The sequence below is a fragment of the Phycodurus eques genome, chromosome 5 (assembly GCF_024500275.1).
Source record: "Phycodurus eques isolate BA_2022a chromosome 5, UOR_Pequ_1.1, whole genome shotgun sequence".
NCBI lineage: Eukaryota > Metazoa > Chordata > Actinopteri > Syngnathiformes > Syngnathidae > Phycodurus > Phycodurus eques.
Window position 1 is genome coordinate 15,559,711 of NC_084529.1, and position 22,683 is coordinate 15,582,393.

Consider the following 22,683-nt stretch of genomic DNA (forward strand, 5'->3'; position numbering starts at 1 on the left):
ACGCATGACTTTGTGTCTTTGTGGTCTATCGTCATTGCTTTAATTACTAGACTATAGTAATAGTAGAAAGTAAATATCTGTTTTCAAATGTAGTAAGTAAAACAAATAATTCAAAAATAATAATAAAACACACACACACACACACACACACACACACACACACACACACACACACACAAGGTGGGGTGGGCGACTGGTTAGAGCGTCTGCCTCACAGTTTTGAGGACCGGGGTTCAATCCCCGGCCCCCCTGTGTGGAGTTTGCATGTTCTCCCCGTGCCTGCGTGGGTTTTCTCCGGGCACTCCGGTTTCCTCCCACATCCCAAAAACATGCACAAATTGGAGACTCTAAATTGCCCGTAGGCATGACTGTGAGTGCGAATGGTTGTTTGTTTGTATGTGCCCTGCGATTGGCTGGCAACCAGTTCAGGGTGTACCCCGCCTCCTGCTCCAGCACGCCCGCGACCCTAGAAAATGGATGGATGGATGGATGAATATATATACTCAAGTTCCTGAAAAATCTCAAGTACAGGACATGACGTCACCTGGAAAAACAAGTGTAGCCTCTAGTTTTATGCTAATGACCCTCCGAGTTCGGAAAAATTTATTTAAAATTAATGGACAACACGAGTGACGTTCAGGAAAAACAATTTGCTAGCTAGCAGATTATAAAACTAGAATTTTTTCCCCCTTTTTGTGCTACAAAATTGTATTTGTAGTTTTTATAATCAATGTTATTTATAGTTTTATAAGCAATCGCAGACGTCATCGTTCGGTAAAACAAAAACAATGTTTATACATAATAGTACTGTACTGTTACGTCATGTCCTCTTGAGGCCACTGTTTGGTCAAAGATACGCAGTAATTTGCAGAATTTTACAATCTCATTGTTTCACGTGTATTACTATTAACCCATTACTTTCGCTGTAAATTCTCATCAAATAAAAAAAACAATGCTTAGAAATGACTACACTAGATGAGCATCAATGAGTAGCCGGCTGGCCTCGGCTCACGTGTGTACTGTCCGAGGATGTGCCTGTCAGAAATGTCCAAAAATAACGTCAGCTAGGTGGACTCTAATGTCAAGTTATTTATTCAGCATTCTCACCATAAAATCCACATACATAACATTATAAATATCTATGCAGTATATATAAAATAAACTTTACATTTCTTATTTGTACAAATTCAATATACAAAAAGGACATGACTATTTAAGCCAAAAACATTATTCAGACCCTGGCCATATTAAGAATTTAAGTGCCTTTGTGAGATTTAAGCTGTAAATCACAAGTGGCACAATTTGCCATTTTTCTTCATGTTATTGGGCTATTTTGCATACTTTATGTACCATTCTACTGTTTAGAATGGTGCATAAAGTGTGCAAAATAGCCCAATTTTGAGGCAGACATGCAGTGAATAATTTTGCACAATAACTGGAAAAACAATATTACACAATGCTCTGTAATTTCCTGCCAGAAGAGAAGGCACATAAAAATAAGCCAGTGTATGAATGCTGAGCTTACTGTACCACAAACTAAAACATAATTACTTTATTATTTATTATTAAAATACTGTAGAACGCAAAGTAATAAATTCTCCTGACACCGATGAGATCACAATTGCCACCTGCAGGGTAGATTGAAGCGTGGTTCAGTAAACCTTAATTGAGGATGAGCCACAGTTGGATGTGATGGAAAGGAGGGACATTTCCCGACGGTTTGCAATTGTGAATCACATTCACAGACGAGACAAAGCATTGCAAACGCTGAACTGTGAGATCTCATCAATGAATCTCATCTGCTGTCTTTGACCGCTTTGCCTCATCTGATGCCGCTGTGTTGAAATGTCCAGCTCAAAGGAAGGAGAACGACTGTTGGTATTTATCTGCATCCATGATGGGGCATATGGTGTACTGCGAGTGACGTAATCCAAAGGTGAAGGCTGGTGCTTTGGAGTGCGTGGTGGTGACCTGGCCAAAGAGAGAAAAGGTCAAGGTAAAACATTTATCTTCACCCTGTGCCCCCTGGTCGTCGTGGTAATGAAAGCTGTGCTCAGCATTTGCATGAGTTCAGAACCACACCCCCACAAAAATTAAGTCATTTTAACCACAGTTTAACAAGTGGATATTAAGTGTTGTGTAATTATCAGAGACCTGTTAACTCATTCAAATGCATAATGTGTCTCGTTGAAGAAGACCTTGCCCACCTTTTCGGGACAGTAGACTCCAGGTGCTGGTGTCCTCGTAGCGCTCTGAGGCATGAACTTGCGCCCCGGCATACTGTATTGAGGGGATTTGGTGAGGTAAACTTTGGGGTCGACAGCTTGGTAGGCAGCAGGGCCTGGAGACTGAAGGAAGAAGTAAAAGAAGCAATGTCAAAGGGGGAGTTTGCAATTGTTTTTTTCAGGAAGAACAACCGATCAGAGACACAAGGTCTAACCGACAAAGTGTCAATCATTTACCGTGCACTCGCAGGCACAGACATAGCTGCTCACTGGCAGACCCCGTGCGGCCCGAGTTTTGCTGAAACTATTTTGAAATGTCTACTTAAAAAAAAATGCTCATCCCTTGTTTGCCAACAACTGGACACAAGACCAACAAAGAGAAGCACTGTAAAAGGACCTCAGAAGCTGCGAGGGTTTGTAAGTCACGCGGAATTAGCAATCTTTCTGCTTGACAGGAAAGTCTAGAAGATCTTTGATTTTTTAATTAATTGTACAGTCTCAAAAAATGTCCAAACCAATAACATTCAACATTACAGTAAGACTTGATTACTTATAAGTCATGTAGCAAACGTGGCTAAGATTGGCTTGTTTCCAGTGCTCACGCTAGCGCTAAATGTTTTAGTGAAGCTGGTGTTCTTGACGATCACGACTACGCACTTGTATAATCGCATGGCATTATGAATGGCCATTTTTAAGAAGCGAAAGAGCGCAGTCAGTGAATGAGGTTATCATAGCCAACAGCCTCTGAAATATCCACACTCTCTCCTTTCTTCTCATCTGTTTCCTCCCTTGGTACTAGTTCACAGTAGCTACAGCGGCGAGGGATGTTATTTCCAAATATCAAAACGTTATTTCCTGATAAGAGCAGCAAGATCGCAGTTTTTCCGTTGCAACGGATTAATATCCGCGCGAGGGTCAATCGCCAGGTGCACGTGCGGGTGTGAGTTAACCATTAATAGCGTCGTTCAGTGTGCCTTAAGTGTTTTAAACAAGATTTCTACCTTTGTGTAGTCTTCCATGAAGTTGCCATTTTTACTGCGACCGTAGAGCGAGTGTGCGGGTGCTGCGCGTATAGTGACAGTTTTGGGTCCCAGCACAGGAGGTAGACTGTTCGATGCTGGACCTGCAAGGACAAAACAGTTAAACAGGGTAAACACATATCGATAACTGGGTCAAGGTTGAGTTTTTTTTCCCGCAATTCCGATCAAAGTCAGCGAAGGCCCGGTTATCAGATATCTCTGATAGATTATCAAGAGCGATCATCCTAGTCTGGGATAGGATTAGGAGTGATTTTTTTGTCGCTGCTATGATCAGAAAATGGTCCGGGCCAACAATTGTGAATGTTGAACCTGTTCAATATTCATGATGGCAAATCCTTTAAGTGTGCGGTCAACACCAGGTTGGGCCGACGTGCAAGGGAGCGCTAGCCAATTATGAAGCGACCTTAAACTCACACTGTTGCCAGGCAAAAATAGAGGAACTAATTTTGTTGAGTGCATCTCCAAGTTCCATCCATCCATCCATTTTCTGAGCCGCTTCTCCTCACTAGGGTCGCGGGCGTGCTGCAGCCTATCCCAGCTATCATCGGGCAGGAGGTGGGGTACACCCTCAATTGGTTGCCAGCCAATCACAGGGCACATACAAACAAACAACCATTCACACTAACATTCACACCTACGGACAATTTAGAGTTGTCAATTAACCTACCATGCATGTTTTTGGGATGTGGGAGGAAGCTAGAGTGCCCGGAGAAAACCCACGCAGGCACGGGGAGAACATGCAAACTCCACAAAGGCGGGGCCGGGATTTGAACCCCGGTCCTCAGAACTGTGAGGCAGACGCTCTAACCAGTCGGCTACCGTGCCGCCCATCTCCAAAAGATTTAAATGACAAGGAGGAGAGTTTTCATCTGCAATGTACTCAGCAGATAAAATAACAGTTAGCCTTTCTAGTTAGTCAGTTATTTCTTTACTACAGTGGTGCCTTGAAGATACAAGTTTAATTTGTTGTGACCACAAAACACTCATATCAAATCTTTCCCGATTGAAAGGAATGTAAATGCCAAGAAAAGTAATGCGTTTCAATTAGGAAATAATCACTCGAGAGTAGATTAAATTTCAATTAGCACGATGTATAATTGTGGCACGGTGGTCAACTTGTTAGCACATCTGCCTCACAGTTCTGAGGACCGGGGTTCAAGTCCCGGACCCGCCTGTGTGGCCTGTTTGCATGTTCTCCCCGTGCTTGTGTGGGTTTTCTCCGGGAACTCCGGTTTCCTCCCACATCCCAAAAACATGCATGGTAGGTTGATTGAAGACTCTAAATTGCCCGTAGGTGCGAATGGTTGTTTGTTTCTATCTGCCCTGCAATTGGCTGGCGACCAGTTCAGGGTGTACCTCGCCTCTCGCCTGAAGATAGCTGGGATGGGGTCCAGCACGCCCACGACCCTAGTGAGGAGAAGCGGTACAGAAAATGGATGGATGTATAATTGTGAACAAAGATCTTTCTTTCTGACAGACATGAAGCTACGCCAATGTCTCAAACGGCCGCTGTGTAGCGCCAATTACTGGCGAGGAGGACTTGCACATCATGTGATTTTTTATTTTTTTTGCCTTAAGTGTCGGTGGCTGGTATCGGCCGCCTTTCACTACTACCCAATACCTTGAAATAAGGCTGGTATGGGCCCGAGATCGATACCTGGTATTTGTACTCACCCATCCCTAGTTAGGTTGGTAAAAATCAGTACACATGTGCCCTGCTGTAGACAATTGTTTTTGCCAACTCAAACAAAGTGTAAGAAAGGTCAAAAAGAGAAGTTACCAGGTGTAGTCTGGTTGCTCTGTATAACTTGTTTCCACCTCCCAGACAACGTATAAGAAGGAGAAGAGTGGTAAGTGACCTTGTCTGAACTTTCAAGTTGGTAATGGTCTAAAAAGAGCAAAGGAGAATGTCGTCATTCCTAAGGTCGCAGAGATGTGGTCAGCAGCATGTGTCGTGCTCACTGGGTGCCGGGACTTGGGCCCGCGCTAGGTCCTTGGGGCGAGTGCCGAACGAAAATGCTGGCGTCCCATCACGGCCGTTTTTGGTGATGTTGGAGGGGATGAGGTGTTTAGGTCCAGGTGAGATTTCTTGCGCGCTTATGTCATAGTGGGCCCGAAAGCTGTAACTGGGTGCTTTGTATTTTGTCGGATCATGTAGAGTAGAACCTGAATGCAGCAGAAATCGAGAAAAAAAGAACACTTACTGTACTATCTTCAGATAGCACAAATTTGAACACTGCTAGGGGGAGAAAAAGAAGGCATTATAACCTGTCAGTGAAGGAAGTGCATACTTTGGCCCTGGGCTGCTATAGAGGGCAGCTATGGGCCCTCGCGGTCTGTGGGGCCTCCATGTTCCCACCCAAGGCTCTTCATCAGGCATTATCTGGAACAAATATTCAAATGTCATATTCCACTCAGTGGGCAGTTTGAAAACAACAAGCTCACCTCCGCTTGAACAATCAGTCAACGCTAAATCCAGGTACCTCCTGGACTGGTGACCAGTCAATGCCAGGGCAATGGACAATGCCAGTTTTTTTGTGATAGAAAAAAACAAGACCAAGACAAATTATTCCAAAATGTTCCCAAAATTAATTTGACCTATAATCTGCACAACTCAACTGAAAATAAACTAATCTTTTCAAAAGTAAAAGTTAAAAAAAAAAAACTGACATGACGTGGTTGCAAAACTGTGCACGCCCTCTTCTGGATTGTGGTTGGGTTCAGAACAACATTATCATCACATTAAATGGGAGTCTGCACACACCATTTGGCTCGGAAGCAAGCTGGCCGTGGTTTTTGTTTGCATCATCACAACATCCTGTATCAGCTGACACAAATCTAAAATAAACTTCTGGGCCATTTTCATCCAAGAAACATGAAGTAGACACTTTATTTGCTTTATTGGGAAATAAAAATGCTGTGGCCCGGGCCTTGAGTTTGACATGTATTAATTAATTAGTCAAAAACGAACCTGACATGCATGTTTTTGGAACATGCATAAAACCCATACAAGCACGGAGAGAACATGCAAACTCCACACAGGAAGATTCTATCCAAGAACCTCAGAACCGTGAAGCAGACACGCTCTCCATTACTCCACCAGTGTTTATCATATGCGAATGTTCAACTAAAGCAATGGCACGCATGTTAACCATTATTTAAAAAAAAAAAAATTAAAAAAAAAATAAAAGTATTTTACCTTAGCAAATCCTAATCTTCATAGGAGTCTTCTCATGATCCGGAAATCAGCGCGTTCATTGAACTACAAAACAAATTGTTTAGGAGTGGTCAAGTTCACTATGACAATGTTGCCAAGGAGACGGCTGAACATGTTGGTCTTGTGTTGTGTTCACACTCCAAGCTAAAGAAGGAATTCGCACGACTAAGCTGTGAATGCATGTGCAAAGTTCCACTTTCACAAATAGGAATTCCTTGAACGCATCACACACTTCCATCAGTTTTACGAACGCGATTTAAGCCTGTTACTATTTATAGCATTGTTGTTGTTGTTGTTGTTTTTTTGTATTATCGCCCATTGTTACTTAGTTATAAGTTGTTTTTCACTTAAAATGACTGCTTTCAACCACACGACTGACCTGTCAGGACGACCCTTGACTTTCTTGCCGAAGTTTATCGCGTTGGGGGAGGGGGGGGGAATTAAAAAAAGTTGCATCCAGCATTTTAGCCTCCTGACGTCGCACCTGCGTCCCAGCTGGGAGATGACATAATTACAGCCTGAATGTGATGACGCGTCAGCAGGCGGCCCATTTGTACTCAGGTGGCGTGTGCGAGAAACACAGCACACAAGTGCTTATGCTCAAAACGGTTGTGTTGGTTTAACAGTGCACCCGCACGACCGCGGTGACGTCACCGGTTCGAGTCGACCAAAGGACTCCCATGTGAAAAGTCGCCATGGCCAACAGGAAAATTCGGAATTTTGACGGGTGAAGTTTACTTTCGCACAGTGACCTCACGAACACATGGATTAAACAATTTAATTGGAGAGTGAAGTGGAAAGATTACCCGGGCGGCTGCGTGCGCAGCCAGCATCCCCTCGTCGACCGCGGCAATGAATATGCCTGACATGGGCTACCGTACACCTTTTCAGACAGATTGACACTCTCCAATAACATCCACAGTTCATTTCCAATGTTAAGCAGGCGTTTTTGTGTCAAAGTGTGCAAAAGTAGTACCAGTGTCTAAGTGTGCAAAAGTAGTACCAACCTGGTGTGATTTGGCGTCACTTCCGGGTTACGAGTAAACATTCAACATGGCGCCCCCGTATCGCCAGGAAATAATAACTACATTCAAAATTTGCCAAGCTCGAGAAGGTTTTTTTCTGATTTCACCGCCGCTCCCCGATGACCCAGCTAGCCTCCAGGAAATGTCGAGTCGAGTCGCCAACTAGTCTGCAGGCTAGCGAGACATGGACATGGACGGCCGAGACTGTATTTTCTACAGACCTTTTTTTTGGTGCCAGGGTACTTCTGAATGGCAAAAAGAGTGCCTACCACTGAAACGATGAAAACAACTTTTTGGGCTTATTTTGGACTTGCACCGACAAATATGACCCCAAAAGGTTCAGGCGTTTAAAAATGTTTTTATTATTAATTTATTTATTTATTTCAATTTCCTTAAAAAAATTAATTGATGCAGTTGAACCTGTGGGTGAGAAAAAAATAAATGGAGTGGCTGACGTAAATAGTAGCGCTACAACACGCTATCCATTCCATAGTCAAAAGAGCACATCTGCCATTAATTAAGCAACAGAAAGGTCAATTAGCTGTTGAGGACAATGACTGTTAACTGTCACTGTCTGAATTTCCACATCTATTTTTGAATCAACTTACCTTTCAATTTCAATTAGGGTCGGTGTTAGTCAATTGGAAGCTTTTTATCGCACAACACCTTTTTGACTGACACTTCACACATCCAAACGGCGGCGGTAGAAAACAAGGCTAAGATCATCTTTCAAGCCATGTACCCTATTTTCTCAAGTGCTCTGACAGTAAAATGACATGTCAGGGTTTGATTATTAGTGGTGCAATTGGAGTTTTAGCCACCAAGATGTACGTGGGAATTCATGGTGAAAAGGTTTATATAAAAATTCCTATATAGTTATTAGAGACAAGAGAGTGAGAGCATGATGCTGAACAACCATGAGTTAAGTGTGACTTTTTTTTCCTGTAATAGCTGAAAAATGTCCGATGTTACATCATAATGTGACAATAATCCATCATGCAGAGAATGCCAAAAATGTTCACACCTTTTTGGTTGACAAGTTATCTAAAATGTTCTTCCTTTATTGCTATTTTGGAATAATCCAGATTTAATAAAAAATAAAGAGGGGTCCTTGGTTTACAACAGCGCTGCGTTCACGTAAATTCTGTTTAGAATTTACGTGAGTCGGAAAATGACGCATACGTCATAATTACAGTAAATATATGCATGAAAAGTAAGTCACAGATATAAAACAATCAAATGAAAAACAGTATGTCAGTAACTGAGCGTGTCTTCTTGTGACCATGTATTCTCTCACCACTGTCACGCAAACTAAATCATTTCGCACCATTCGTAACCTCAAAACCTTCGATATGTCAGAATGATTGAAAATAATTGGTCCAATTCAAAGTGTCGGGTCCCAGCTGCAGGGTCTCCGGATGTAACTGCTCCTGTGAAAGGTCTCCCGCAAATGGGCCCTCAAGAGAGTTGTTAAATTTGCAAGGCTTCCTATGTCCTCTTGAGGTCGCTGTTGAGTCAAAAGGCAAATATCTTCGTTGTCATTCTTACCTCACTAAGGAAGAAGCACATTGCACTGTTGTTTCTCTTACCTTCGTCAGTGCTTGTATCAGCCGCTGCAGCACGCCATCTTCTCTGTGTGGACACAGGCTGGTCACTGTGTTGATACAGCTTAACAAACAATAGATGGTGTGCCTCTGTGACTGAAAGGACATTACTGTATGATTACGAACAACTCTTTGCACCAGACATTTCTGGATTTGAAAATACAGTGGAATCAGACATCAGACCACTTCCTGGTGTTAGCTCTACTCCAGGCAGCATTTAACCAGGCCAAAAGTGTTCTCTTCCTGGATGTTTGCCTGCATGACATCAAGACTAATCCAATGCTACTCTGAATAACCAGCTCCAAGTTCAACATTTATTTACTTTATTGAAATTTTGTGTGATTACACAGCCCAGAGTGTTAATGCTGGAACAGCTTGTCATAATGAGAAAATAAAAATCCAGAAGAATCATGTGGGTTTTTCTTCATGGTTGTGAATAAAATAGTGATTCAGCACCACAATTTACAAATATTTCTCTACATGATGGTTTACATTTCTTACATGTAGCAGAAGTGAAGATAACACCAAGAAAGAGACAGCAGAAGAGGGCTATTAGGCCCCTTAAAGGTTATGAGAAGGGTAGGGCTGACTTGATTGGATGCTTTCCAAAAGGATCCAAGTACTATGGTTTTTCTGGTGCCTTGATGCCTTGACATTGCCACATTGTTTTTCTGTCTTACACCCAAAAATTCCAATATTTCAGAGCTGAGAAGTCTCACGTCTCCATTGCTACTGGCCCCAAAGAAGACCTTATCTTTTGAGCTATGTCTTTTAAAGGGAAAGGAATGAGTAGTTGGTAGCTTTTTCTCCAATTCCTGTGATTAAGACATAACTCAGCATCAACACAAGTACAAAGGAATATCAAAATGCTTCTGTACCTTCTTGAGCATATCTAGAGGCTGCCTGTTGCTTCCCGCACAACTCAATCTTGCTAATTCCTCAGCACCAAGAACAGGCTCCTGTGTAAAGATGGATCACATATGTTGGAAGATTGGGTGAATTGTAAATTGATTGTGTCGTGCTAAGTCCATTGACTGACATTTAGCTTCTCCAGCCAGGTCCACAGCAGATACGCGAGAACCCGAGGATCTAACTCTGTCACCAAAAGAGCCCAGCCACATTCGCTGCTGTTCAGTTCCTCCTGTTGGGAAGGTGAGTGGCTGACTTTGGAATTCAGTTTTAAATACAAATGTGGAGCTGTGGCATTCACACCTGTAGAAGAAATGATCGCTGCAGAATGGTTTCTTCTGGTGGACCTTGGTCTGCCATCGCTTTGGCAATGGTGCGAGCCACTGACGTTGGGCGTGGATTGTGTGTACTCCTGCACAACTGTTGAGGAATCACCATGAGTCAGCATTCGCTGTAAATTTTGTAATCAAAAACAGTCATTATCATTTACCTCAATGTTGGAGCTGTACTTGGATTGAGCCTTTTTAGCTGTGCGTTTTAACTTCCTAGCAGAGTTATTGCTTGGCTGCATATTATGTGTATGAAAGTTCTTGGTGATCAGCTGTGATGAGAGTGAGGCAGTCTTGGCGCTCAGCAGTCTCAGATCAGATCCTATCGCATCCGATGTACACCAGGGACTCCTCTCCAGATCCTATACGACAACATGCAATGGACCAACAATGGTTAACTTTTGATTTGTTCAGATTTTCAATTCATTTCCCCCAGAATAAATGATGTAAATTGAACCAATCTGTTCCAAAGGATGAACTATAGCTGTCATATTTACTGTCCGACAAATGTTGATATTGATGCCTTGTATGTCAGGTCTGTCGAGGATCATGTAATTTAAGTGATGCAAGCATCGTGCAGCATGAGTGTACAGTTCTTTATTATTGTAGACATTGCCATATTGTAATGAGCAACCAGAAAGCAGACCCGTGTACCACTTTCTGACATTGCATACATTAGTTCTATTTCGTGAAATATGGTAATTGTCCTCTTTGCCAACTCTGGTGGATTAAGTGTAACGAAAAAGGAAGCGAAAACCACTTTTTAATCTTAAAGGTGTTCACTGAAGTGAAGTCTCACTTGACAAGACGGTGGTTTGGGCTCCGGATTTTTGTGCGAGAAAATAAACCTAATTTACCACCATCTTGCTGAGGTCAGAGTCACTGTAGCTACGCTTGTCCAGAAGCAAGTCCCTTTTCCTCTCCAAGAATCCCAGTGGCTCATCCCAGGAGGACACGGAGCCTGAGCCCACCCGTGGGATGTTGTGGCCCTCACTCAGCAAGGGCAGGAACTGTTTGGACTCCAGGGTCTCCCTCACCACTCTGGTCAAGATCCTCAATGCTGACCTCTTCTCCAATTCAGCATTTATCTCCGGAGCTGCGGGGAGTCCCATAGACAAGCAGGAGAGGTGCACACACAGGAGGTACACCACCTGATGAGATGGCAAGTGGGGGATCAGTGACGCCCTACAGTTTGTGACACATGACGATCAAGTCCTGACCTTGGGTATGTATCTGAGCGTGCGGGCCTCCTGGCCGTGCAATAGGAGCGCCTGGCGGTTGAGGTAGTGCTGGAGGGTGACGGGGGCTCCATGTCGGAGGCTGAGGTCTGGGTACTGAACCAGCTGCGTGCCAAGCAGGCGAGCAAAGTCGAACACCTGGCTGATCTGCGCTCGCGTTTGGATGGAGCGCGGCCTCTTGATGCGCACATAGTGTACGGCCTCGCTGGGACTGATGCGCAAAGTGTAGATTAAGTAGCAGGCTATTAAGACCCCTGTGGAGCAAGCAGTCCCAGTACTAAGTTGTGTATTGCGTGCTGTCATGCTTGCTGGGATACAACTGACGGAACCAAACCTGTTCTGCCGAGGCCTGCGTGGCAGTGCACCGCAACCCTCCCTTCCCCCACCGCGAAGGCCAGCACCTTCACTCCATCTATTATGCTGACCAGCGACGATACGTAGAAGTCTGGCATGCCAAAGTTGTAAAAGTAAACTGAAAAATAAACACACACGCAAAAATCCTTTGGATGACCCGTGCAGACATACATAGACCATGTTGCCTTTTTAGCCGGGCATTTCGCTGCTCCACAGAGGGTTATAGTTGTGCAACACTTTGAGAATCACTGCTATACAGTCTCTTACTGTCATTCTCCATGAAGGTCTGTGGCGAATAGGTGAAGCCACTTTTGGGATCCAGGGGGGGGCCACAGTGAGCGTGCTCACCTGGGATTTGCATGTTTATGATGGATCTGATGTTTAATCTAGGGAAGATTTCACATTATGAAAAAAACACAATGCCATCGCCCACATCTGTTGTGTACTTCAGACCCAAAGTGAAGGCAGTACCTTTGGAATTGCTTGATGATGTTGTATTTGTCCATCAAGCTTTTGGATGGTCGTGCCATGGCGATGATGTCATCAGTCACCCTGGGATTTCAGGTAGAAGTTACATCGTGAATAATCTATCACCTCATTTTCCTGTTAGAAAAACAATCATCCTACCATGATGAGAAAATGCCTCTGATGACCTGCTGGTTGGCTTTCCAACATTCTGGTCCCTCATAACGGCAGTCCACACCACCACAGGCCAGCAGACACAGCAGCTTGGGGGGAATCGCCTTCACCAGGTTCTCCCGGGCCTGGGAGTAAGCGGGTCGCGGAACGGGAACGTGCGGCATCAGGGTCTGCATTCTGCACCAGAAAGCAGTAGTAAGTTCACTCAACACTTACCTTTGGAATTATATTGGACAGAGGCGATATAATTCCCATTAATTGTGTTTAGCCCAATCCATGAGTGCGTAAAGGTAAAGAAAGTGAAGCAGAATACATGTGTTCTACGACGCTAACACAATCGGCTGCTTACTGAGAGGCAGATGCAGAGCTGACCCAGCTTGACTAAACCTGATTAGCAGCCATAAATGCATTAGACTAATTAAATAGTGCTTATACCTCCACATACTGCATCCATGTCCTGATTGCAAAAGAAGCCTTTGTGTATCGTTATAAGATGAACAGCACACATGGAAATGATTGTTGTGGTTCTACTTTGATACTGACTGGTGTTTTTAGACACACACTTGGGTGGGGGGGGGGGAATTAAAAAAAATAAAAAAAAATAAAAATATCACTATCTTATACTGGCTCTCATTAAGACTGCCGATAAACACATTTTATTGGATAAGACGTTGGCAACAAGACAAGTATATTTTTAAATCTTTATTGTTTACTTTTTAGTAAAGCATTTTAAAGCAAATTAAAGTTATAAACAGTCAGATATTTTAAGGCCCAAGAGCATATGCGAAAGGTCTTGTTCTTTTCAAGGTACCGCAATGTACACATTAGTACGCTACTACGGTGTGTGTGTGTGTGTGTGTGTGTATATATATATAGATTGTAATGTGTGTATATATATATATATATATATATATATATATATATATATATATATATATACACACACAAGTATTTGGTAGCAAACATTACAAGCAAAACAAACACCTACATGTAATGCAAACAATTTTAGCAATGAATCATGTGGTTCAACAATGTTTTGTTAGATCTGACTACTTTATAAGTCAGAACAAAAGCGAGGAAAGGCTTGGTTGTTTATCTATAGAGGAAAACAGTTTGCAAAGAAACAGCACACGCAGAAAAAGAGTCCAAAAGTCTTTTTAAAGTCGCAAAAGTAGGAGTCTTAGGAGGGCGTGAGCATTAAACATGAACTAAAAAGAGGCTGTGGAAGGCACAATGTTCCTTTTTGGATCCATTCAGCGGTGGTCAATGTGGTAGAAGACTTCAAAGAAAAATCACTGGTATCCTGGTCCAGATATGTTGAACAGAACTTTACAGAACCCAACCCAACCTGACTGGAATTACTCACGTGGTCAAACTGCATCACTTTCATGATGACTTTCTCACAGATTGTTGGTCATACAATGGAATAAAAGTAAGACAATGACAACCCCGCCTGCCCAATCCATAAAAAAACAAACAACGAAAAAAAAAAAAACCCATATACTGGCCACCAGCCATGTCCTCCGCAGCCGAAAGACCAAATGTCGAATGTCCGTGTGAAAGTTCACGCTTTCATCCGCCCGGTTGATCCGCGTCTACTTGGAGAGCTCCGTGGAAAGCCAGTCGAGTCCTTCGTACAAGCCAGTGCCCTGGGTGGCGCAGGTCGCCTCAACGTGCCACTGCAAACACCAAGTGAAGAGATGATGAGCGTATACGCAATCTGCAGACGCTTTGATTACAGTCGGTCTCGGCGTACTTACGACTTTGTTCCTCAGCGTGTTGAGACCCAGATGATCTGTGAGTTCGCTGATTGTCAGGGCGTTGGGAAGGTCCTGTTTGTTGGCAAACACCAGCAACACGGCATCTTTCAACTCCTGCTCGCCCAACTGTAAGTACAAAGAGTTGACACCAATGCTTATCGTCATTCGCTAATCCCAAAACTCCGAGCAAAGATGAAGCGATAAAGTGGAATCCTGAGGTTCTACAATTAGCAATTCGACCCAAAATCTTGAAAAAGCATGGTGAAGGTAGTGGTTAGCACGTCTACCTCGGAGGCGAGAGGCTCTGGATTCAAGTCACGTCTTCCAGTGGGAAGTTTGCATGTTCTCCCCATTGTAATGTGGATTTCATGCTCTTTTTTTTTTAAATTCAAGACTCAAGATTTCCAGCCTTTGCACTGTCCAGTCAGCTCATCATTTTTCAAAATCCATCACTTATGGCTCTTAGAACTTTGAAACAGAGTTTGGAAAGATGCCATAACCACAGTCATTAGCTTTTGTTAAGTATTAAAGTAAAGCCTTTTCTCTTGTCGGGGCCTCAGCGTGAGCGGAGGCTTTGATGGGCACGTCTGGGCTGCAACATCCTAATCAATGATGCGTTATAGCACGGGAATAAATTACAAAATTATATTAGCGAATTGAACACGGAAAGGCATTGTTTTGATGCTGGTGCACAACAGTATATGATAGCAATATAAGGTATCAATGAAGTGTTGGTAACTCTACCAAGATGGTGTACGATTCTTTTGCATCACATAAAAGTTAAGCTTGTGTGTTAGTTTAGATTTCTACTTGCATTACATCATGTGATTCTACTGCCTTGAGGCGTGTGGGGTCCATTCCTCGCCTTACAAGGCGCACCACAAACAAATGCATGCAACTTTCAGACATGCAAACACCAAAGGCATGAAAAAGGTGACAAAAAATAAAATTGTAGGAGGGGTCTGGGGGGGATACCCTGGGCTACCGCAGAGATTTCTTTGGACATTTTATCATAAATTAAGCAATCTGGAAGACTGGATAGTGCAATAAGGCAAGATTTTAAAAAAATTCTTCACGCAGAAAAACATTTATTTACACCGCCCAAGTACATGTTGACATACAAATTTAAGATTAGAATTAAATTTGCAGCGGCACAGTGGCCAACTGGTTAGAGCGTCAGCCTCACAGGTCCCGCCTGTGTTGAGTTTGCATGTTCTCCCCGTGCCTGCGTGGGTTTTCTCCGGACACTCTGGTTTCCTCCCACATCCCAAAAACATGCATTAATTGGGGACTCTAAATTGCCCGTAGGTGTGAATGTGAGTGCGAATGTTGTTTGTTTGTATGTGCTCTGCGATTGGCTGGCAACCAGTTCAGGGTGTACCCCGCCTCCTGCCCGATGATAGCTGGGATAGGCTCCAGCACGCCCGCGACCCTAGTGAGGAGAAGCGGCTCAGAAAATGGATGGATGGATTAAATTTGCCTCATTTCTTTGCTTTTTTGTTTTGGCCTCCAACTTGAGCCATGCCCATCTCCACCTGCACCTGATGCCAGCTTCAAGCTGTGCCACATGAATAGCATCCTCCTCTTTAAGCACTCTCATTCTGGAAAAGAATTGACTAAAATCAGTCTGTTTCACTTCATTTTTCACTATTACTAAATTCAAAGGCTAATCCCAAATGCATCCTCCAGGAAAATATGTACAATATTTTTCAGTTTTTATTGGCCATTTCTGAATTTGAAGTTCGTTCCTTCGGTCTTGTGACATAATCCCTAACATTGGTCCGTCGCTTAATACGTTTAACATTGACACCCATAAACTAATTAGATATTTGTAGCCGTGTTTCCTAAATAATACAAGATGTACTAGCAGATCACCTCGTCGCCAATGTTACGTGCTTCGCCGTTCTGCTGGGACCACAACCAGGGCCATGACCCGCAGCACCTCAACACGAAAATACAGAAGACCAGTGCAACAAATACGACACTGGTTGATCTGATAAGCAAAAATGTTGCTTAAACGTAAGAGTAGCAATAGATGATGTCCGCTCCAAAGGTGGGTAGAGTAGCCAAACATTGTACTCAAGTCAGAGTACTGTTACTTGACAATGTGACTCAAGTAAAAAGTAGTCCTCCAAAAAGTTACTTAAGTGGAAAAGGTACACCGAGAAATAATTACTCAAGTATTGAGTAAATAGTGAGTAACGTATTATTTATTTATTTATTTAGTTGACCACGGCATGAGCATCAATTAAAAAAAATAAAATGTGAATGTGCAAATTCTGATGTGTGTGTGTATGCAATTTACTGCATGGTGTTTTCTCAAGTTATAAGTGAGCTGAAATATCCAGGTTTGGGCAGACAGTGCCAATAAAATACTACAATAAACGAAAGCTGTTGTTTTTGTTTGTCTAAATCTAAACAATTTGCGGCCGTTGCCGTCATAGTGACGACGACCTTCCCAACATGGCCGACACATAAGAGCTACGATCAGCGGGACTGGTGTATCTAGTGTGAATATCTATGTCTGGGAAGCCCAATAGAAAACGTTGTGTGAGGTCATGTGACTATGTCGTTTGATTGGTGAACTTGACTTAAAACACCACTCCCGTTTAAACTGGATTGGCGCAAACAGCGCCCGATGCGGAACTCGAAGTCTTGTGCACGAAATAGTTGATAAATAAGCAATAATTGATAAATAAAAGCATAAATTGGAGACTCTAAATTGCCCGTAGGTGTGCATGTGAGTGCGAATGGTTGTCTGTTTGTATGTGCCCTGCGATTGGCTGGCAACCAGTTCAGGGTGTACCCCGCTTCCTGCCCGATGACAGCTGGGATAGGCTCCAGCACGCCCGCGACCCTAGTGAGGAGAAGCGGCTCAGAAAATGGATGGATGGATGATAAATAAAAGTAGCGAGCGACATTTCGGTCATTGTAGCGGAGTAAAAGTACCTTTACTTGGATGTTGGATGTGTGGAATGGATCTAGCTGATGTTCAAGGAGTGCGAAACAGCCTATGACGTCAGTGACGGCTTGAGCGACCCCCCCACGCAGGAAAAACTCATCTGCTCTATATGAGTCACGTAAGTGGCATATTTTGAGTTGAAAACGGTGAATTTTGCCGAAAGAATTTTCTGTATGAACTTCACTATAAATATAAAACTGACACCGAACTACCAGAGACAAAATTCAGCTTCTCTCATCAACACAACAAATGTCCAAAATAATAGAAACACCTATACACAGGGGTTCCGGCGTTCCCGACATACAGTACAGTATTTGAATGTTTTTAACTTGGCTGTGTTATATTACAGGCCTATAAGTGTTTTCATACACATCTTCAGTAATTATGACTTAATTGATAGACTACGCCAAGGTCCGACTTGCGTACAGAATGCAACTCGGGGTCCTCACTGACAGAATGCATTAAACAATACAAAGATAAGGCTGCATTTTGATTTACACTTTCAGAGAGGAATTATTACCAGTCAGGCCTGTGCATAAGCACCGATAATACCCACCATCTTGGAGAGCTCATCTGCAGCCTCAGCCACTCTCTCTCTGTCATTGCTGTCCACTACGAAGATGAGGCCCTGCAAGACGAAAGCAAATCTGATGACCGCCACATATGTGAACGACACGTCACTTGGTGTAAAAACTCAGATTAGAATTTATTATTATTATTTTTTTTTTTAGAATAAATAAATTAAAAATGTTAGCTGGGATAGGCTACAGCACGCCCGCGACCCTAGTGAGGAGAAGCGGCTCAGAAAATGGATGGATGAAGTGAAAAATGTGTGTGTAGGTTACATGTTCTCCCCATGCTTGTGTGGCTTTCCTCAAGGTACTGAGGCTTCCTCCCACATTCTAAAAACATACATTGGTGCCTTGAGATACGAGTTTTTCAAGAGATGAGCAGCCATTCAGACTTTTTTTTCCCTGTGACTTGCGAGCAATAATCTGACATTCGGTATATGAACACAAACAGTGAAGCAAAACTTGTAGACTCATAATATAACAATATTCACAGGCATAAATGCTTCGGCTCTGCGAAGAATGACTAATATTAGTGTGGCTTACTGAGGAATTATGAGTCCATATAGTTGTATGTCAATATTATACTGCCCCCAGGTGGACAAGGTGCACACACCGGCGGGAGCAGTATATTGGTCATTGAATTGAAGCAAAACCCGACAAAAAAAAAAGTACAATTTTTTACATTCCATTTAATAATGTGATGACTATGTTTTTGTAAAGTACATTTTAAGAGCGCTGTTTTCTTTCATAAAACATGACAGTTACAAAAGCACACCCAATCTTTGACATTTTTTTTCTCTATAAATTTTTCATCAATCTTTATTTGTAGATAGAACATATTTAGTCTTGTGTGTCAAAACCTTTTCAAACGCAAAATGTTTTCAATTCACTGCAGCCTTGCTTTTCACCAGAAGGTGTCACTGTAATTGCAGCCTCAAAAACTTAATCCATTTTTTAAACAATTGGGCCACAAAAGCTTCATTTGCCCATCACTGAGAGCAATAGAAAATGGATGGAAATTCAAAATGTACGTAATACTACATTAGACTGTTTTCAATGTGAACACTCTGCGAGGCCACATGCCATAAATGTGTTGACACATTTGAGTGAAGGTAAACAGAGTATTTCTATAACTCAAGACAATTTTCACACCTGACTCACAGTTAAGGCAAGCGGACAACTGCGTTTTCTATCGCCAGTTTACAGACATTTGCCATTACACTTTGGCCCGACGCGAACACTCATACCTGTGTGTTCTGGAAATAATGTCGCCACAGGGGTCTGATCTTGTCTTGGCCACCCACATCCCACACAGTGAAACTTATGTTTCTGTATTCCACTGTCTCCACATTGAAACCTGACCACGAGGAGAGAAAATAACGACAGACCTTAGCGTAAAACGACATAGGAGTAAAACAGGTTATTGTGGACACAAAGGGATGCCTTTTTACCTATAGTTGGGATGGTAGTGACAATTTCGCCAAGCTTCAGTTTATACAAGATGGTAGTTTTTCCAGCAGCATCCAGACCAACTATGGGAGAACGTGTTGTGAAATGACAACGTACGACAGGTGGATGATGACATTACATAATACAACAAAAACCTGGCTATCAGAACGTAGGTATGTTATTAAATACAGTATAAAGGCCGCCATTCTCTTTCCATTTTCCTGTGTCGGATTTCGGCCACGCAGATTTAGCAGACGTCCACCAAAATCGTGTTTTCTATTGTTTCGCGCAAGGTAATCCTTGTTCTTTTGAGATTCGTCAGGAAATCCCTTCACCACTTCGTTTTTGAAATGTTTAATTCCGATGAGATTTTCTGTATTTCTGACAAAGATGAAAAACACACATTCATAGGATTCGACCACGATAAAAAACAATTTCTGTGATCCAGGTATTATTCTTGTTTTCTGTGAAGTTTGAATTAATTCTAACGATGCACTTGCTCTCAGTTTGCCCTGGAAAATGAGATGGCTCGAGTGGACGCCGCCATCGCAAAATCTACAGAACGTACCAATTTGTTTTACAAAAAAGGAATGGCATCAATTTCCTTAACATTGCATAAATGAACAGATCCGGATGGGCGTGAACGCAACATGATGGTAGATGTAAAAAAAAAAAAAAAAAAAAAAAAAAAAAAAAAAAAAAAAAAACTGCTGAAGTTATACAGGTAGCGTAAAAATGGAGAATAAAAAGTCGATGGAGCATCAAGATTGCGTCAAGTTATTCAAGTTACTTCTAAAAGACGACAATTTTCAGCTGCTTTGATTTGGGGGGATTTATTTTTCAACCAACTCCCCCGTCATTCCCCCACCCCCCACTTCCGTAAACTCTGACGGGCTGTCTTTAAATTCGACGTTCTGTAAACAAATGTAAATTAATGTTTGAAACCTACCGGTGGAGCCATTCTTGACTTTAGCGCGCGTCTAAGCTAACCGTCAACCTAGTGCCCCCACGTCCCTTACTCACCCATTAAAATCCTCATTTGTTTTTTGCCAAAAAGTCGACTAAAGACTGTAGATATGGTCAGGCCCATGACTGCTGGTGAACGTTTGATTCTTTGCGAATACAAAAACCCTTAAAAAGAGGCCAACGCGTGGGAGTTGTTCGTGTTGCTTTTTCGCAAGACAGGCGGACCGACTGCCACGTCCGGGGGACAACGTGGAACGCGTGACGTCATTACCTTCTTCTGCTGTAATTGCGGTTGGCAAACTACCTGAATGGCGCATTACCGCCACCAACTGGACTGGAGTGTGGCATGAGAACACGTGACTAAAATACAATTTAAAAAAAAACCCAAAGTAAAACAAGAAAATAAATAATCAACGAAATAATACGAAACTATAGCACAGTATAAAATGTATCTGTATTGTGCTGGATAATTCGGCATTTATGAGGAAATGACGCTGTACCAATCATGATAGCCGTTTTCTTGAATAGACGCGACAGTAAGAAGACAATTTTAAAGTTGCTCCAATTTCAAATAAATTTGTTCCGTTATTAAGGGCTTGGAAATCCCTTTAAATGACAATGAGATGTAATTTTAAAGATCTCACGTTAATTGACACTTTTAAAAAAAGGTAGTGAATGAAGGTTTGGTTACCTTCCCCAGCTTGGTTGACACCATGATGATTATTGTGGGATATTATTCGGCTTACCAAAGAACAATTTTCCTGCACTAAATTTATAATTCCCACATTTCAAGATGCATACAGGTAGACATTATCGCTGTGTGGTGAGTAGGTGTTGCACTCTTGTGGTGAACACGTGTACTAGCAACTGATCGTCATTTTAAATTTTATCCATTGAAATGAATTGAAATGTCATTAATCAGTTCCAGCCCTCTCCCCCAAAACGACAAAAAATGTTGTTGCTATTTTTCAAATAACACCATTGTATAAAAACATAATAAAATGAAATATAACAAAGTAAACTGGTTTTATAAAGTGTAATTACTGTACGCTGGGACAAGCCGAAACTCACACAACACTCATGTGCGTATTAGGCCGTTCTTGCTTATTTATTTGAAGCAGTCTACTCTTTTCCTATGTTCCTGGGAATTTACTTACCACCGTAACGCTGTGTCTGTTTGACTACCATTAAAGCATATCAAGCATATCGTTCACAAGTTTTTCACCATTTCCGTTTTCCGTATTTTGGGGGCTTGGCTAAAACAGAGCCCAGTGACGCACTTGGGGTCCGCCACAAGTCTCCCCTCCCCCACTAAATACAGTAATTTGTACCCTACCACTACTTTCTCTGCCGACACACCGTATATGCATCTTGTGGCAATACAGAAAGCGCAAATAGGTTCGTATTTTGTCGAATAGTTGTTAAGTTCCACAGAAAAAAAGCAGGTGAGTTACACTGACAGATTTGTCCTTTTTTTCCAGGTGGCAATTCTCAGGGAGTTTGAACGGTGTTGACTTAAGGGCCCTTAAAATACATACAGTACATTCTCGCAGGAGAGACGGCCTTGCAAAAACTGGAGATTTCAGGTATTTTGATGCCCCCAAAAAAGGTGATTACAAATAAAAACATACACGGGCCAGAACGCTATCGTGTAAATTAACTGTTATGATTGTCTCCCCAACCCTTTTCAGCTCAGAACGGGGCGGTCAATTGTCTCTTAACACACCACGGGATAATTGCTGAGGATGATCTTTCCGAGACATCCAAGTATCGGCTGTTGCTGACTTTGATCGAAAATGTTCAAATTTGGCCCAGTTGTCGGTATGTGTATAAGACTGGCTTTACAATGCAGTGTGTAGATTTCAAGTGACAGAACATCCATCCATCCATTTTCTGAGCCGCTTATCCTCACTCGGGTCGCGGGCGTGCTGGAGCCTATCCCAGCTGTCATCGGGCAGGAGGCGGGGTACACCCTGAACTGGTTGCCAGCCAATCGCAGGGCACATACAAACAGACAACCATTCGCACTCACAGTCACACCTACGGGCAATTTAGAGTTTTTGGGATGAAACCGGACTGCCCGGAGAAAACCCACGCAGGCACGGGGAGAACATGCAAACTCCACACAGTCGGGGCTGGGGATTGAACCTGGGTCCTCAGAACTGTGAGGCTGACGCTCTAACCAGTCGGCCACCGTGCCGCCGTGACAGAACACAGATGTCCAAATTGGACATAAATAACTCCGCAAGCATCAACTGTGGCACGGTGAACTACTGGTTAGCACATCTACCTCACAGTTCTGAGGATGCGGGTTCAAATCCCGGCCTCGCCTGTGTGGAGTTTGCGTATTCTCTCTCTGGATTTTCTCCAGGTACTCCGGTTTCCTCCCACATC

General features: G+C 42.8%; 3 protein-coding genes across 10 annotated transcripts; all 3 read right to left on the reverse strand.

Moving 5' to 3' along the window:
- Nucleotides 1-1,100: 1,100 nt before the first annotated feature.
- On the reverse strand, nucleotides 1,101-7,681 carry LOC133403121 (ciliary microtubule associated protein 1B-like). Of its 7 annotated transcripts, none has more exons than XM_061677689.1 (9): nucleotides 7,490-7,681; nucleotides 6,465-6,527; nucleotides 5,711-5,751; nucleotides 5,534-5,648; nucleotides 5,228-5,431; nucleotides 5,046-5,153; nucleotides 3,227-3,348; nucleotides 2,208-2,348; nucleotides 1,101-1,971 (listed from the first exon to the last, which is right to left on the reverse strand). In XM_061677689.1, the coding sequence occupies exons 4-9, from the start codon at nucleotides 5,643-5,645 to the stop codon at nucleotides 1,855-1,857; spliced, it is 804 nt and encodes a 267-aa protein (XP_061533673.1). In that variant the 5' UTR covers nucleotides 5,646-5,648; nucleotides 5,711-5,751; nucleotides 6,465-6,527; nucleotides 7,490-7,681; the 3' UTR covers nucleotides 1,101-1,854. The 7 variants fall into 7 exon arrangements, with proteins under 7 accessions (XP_061533673.1, XP_061533672.1, XP_061533671.1 ...); XM_061677688.1 differs by lacking the exon at nucleotides 7,490-7,681 and adding an exon at nucleotides 7,289-7,465; XM_061677687.1 differs by lacking the exon at nucleotides 5,711-5,751.
- Nucleotides 7,682-8,547: 866 nt separating this feature from the next.
- On the reverse strand, nucleotides 8,548-13,175 carry zgc:77752 (uncharacterized protein LOC393862 homolog). Of its 2 annotated transcripts, XM_061677682.1 has the most exons (12): nucleotides 12,569-13,175; nucleotides 12,413-12,493; nucleotides 12,209-12,327; nucleotides 11,922-12,059; nucleotides 11,570-11,841; nucleotides 11,207-11,500; nucleotides 10,511-10,711; nucleotides 10,324-10,440; nucleotides 10,151-10,252; nucleotides 9,990-10,070; nucleotides 9,097-9,207; nucleotides 8,548-9,014 (listed from the first exon to the last, which is right to left on the reverse strand). In XM_061677682.1, exons 1-12 carry the CDS (start codon nucleotides 12,754-12,756, stop codon nucleotides 8,892-8,894), a joined length of 1,827 nt encoding a protein of 608 aa, XP_061533666.1. In that variant the 5' UTR covers nucleotides 12,757-13,175; the 3' UTR covers nucleotides 8,548-8,891. The 2 variants fall into 2 exon arrangements, with proteins under 2 accessions (XP_061533666.1, XP_061533665.1); XM_061677681.1 differs by lacking the exons at nucleotides 8,548-9,014; nucleotides 9,097-9,207 and adding an exon at nucleotides 9,214-9,926.
- A 94-nt stretch (nucleotides 13,176-13,269) lies between these two features.
- On the reverse strand, nucleotides 13,270-20,563 carry LOC133403123 (ADP-ribosylation factor 4). Its single transcript, XM_061677691.1, has 6 exons — nucleotides 20,347-20,563; nucleotides 19,326-19,406; nucleotides 19,122-19,231; nucleotides 17,859-17,930; nucleotides 14,341-14,466; nucleotides 13,270-14,259 (listed from the first exon to the last, which is right to left on the reverse strand). Exons 1-6 carry the CDS (start codon nucleotides 20,411-20,413, stop codon nucleotides 14,176-14,178), a joined length of 540 nt encoding a protein of 179 aa, XP_061533675.1. The 5' UTR covers nucleotides 20,414-20,563; the 3' UTR covers nucleotides 13,270-14,175.
- Nucleotides 20,564-22,683: the final 2,120 nt, after the last annotated feature.

Excerpts from the sequence above, each read along its gene's own strand:
- LOC133403121 (XM_061677684.1), bottom strand. The coding sequence starts at position 5,672 with ATGACATTTGAATATTTGTTCCAGATAATGCCTGATGAAGAGCCTTGG. Across the intron at positions 5,432-5,533 it reads TGCACTTCCTTCACTGACAG|GTTCTACTCTACATGATCCG; the intron begins GTTATAATGCCT and ends TGCTGCATTCAG. Across the intron at positions 1,972-2,207 it reads GAGTCTACTGTCCCGAAAAG|GTCACCACCACGCACTCCAA; the intron begins GTGGGCAAGGTC and ends CTCTTTGGCCAG.
- zgc:77752 (XM_061677681.1), bottom strand. The coding sequence starts at position 12,756 with ATGCAGACCCTGATGCCGCACGTTCCCGTTCCGCGACCCGCTTACTCC. Across the intron at positions 10,253-10,323 it reads AGCGATCATTTCTTCTACAG|GAGGAACTGAACAGCAGCGA; the intron begins GTGTGAATGCCA and ends CCTTCCCAACAG. Across the intron at positions 9,927-9,989 it reads CTCTAGATATGCTCAAGAAG|GAATTGGAGAAAAAGCTACC; the intron begins GTACAGAAGCAT and ends TCTTAATCACAG.
- LOC133403123 (XM_061677691.1), bottom strand. The coding sequence starts at position 20,413 with ATGGGCCTGACCATATCTACAGTCTTTAGTCGACTTTTTGGCAAAAAA. Across the intron at positions 14,467-17,858 it reads CAGATGAGCTCTCCAAGATG|TTGGGCGAGCAGGAGTTGAA; the intron begins GTGGGTATTATC and ends TTGTACTTACAG. Across the intron at positions 14,260-14,340 it reads ACACGCTGAGGAACAAAGTC|TGGCACGTTGAGGCGACCTG; the intron begins GTAAGTACGCCG and ends TGGTGTTTGCAG.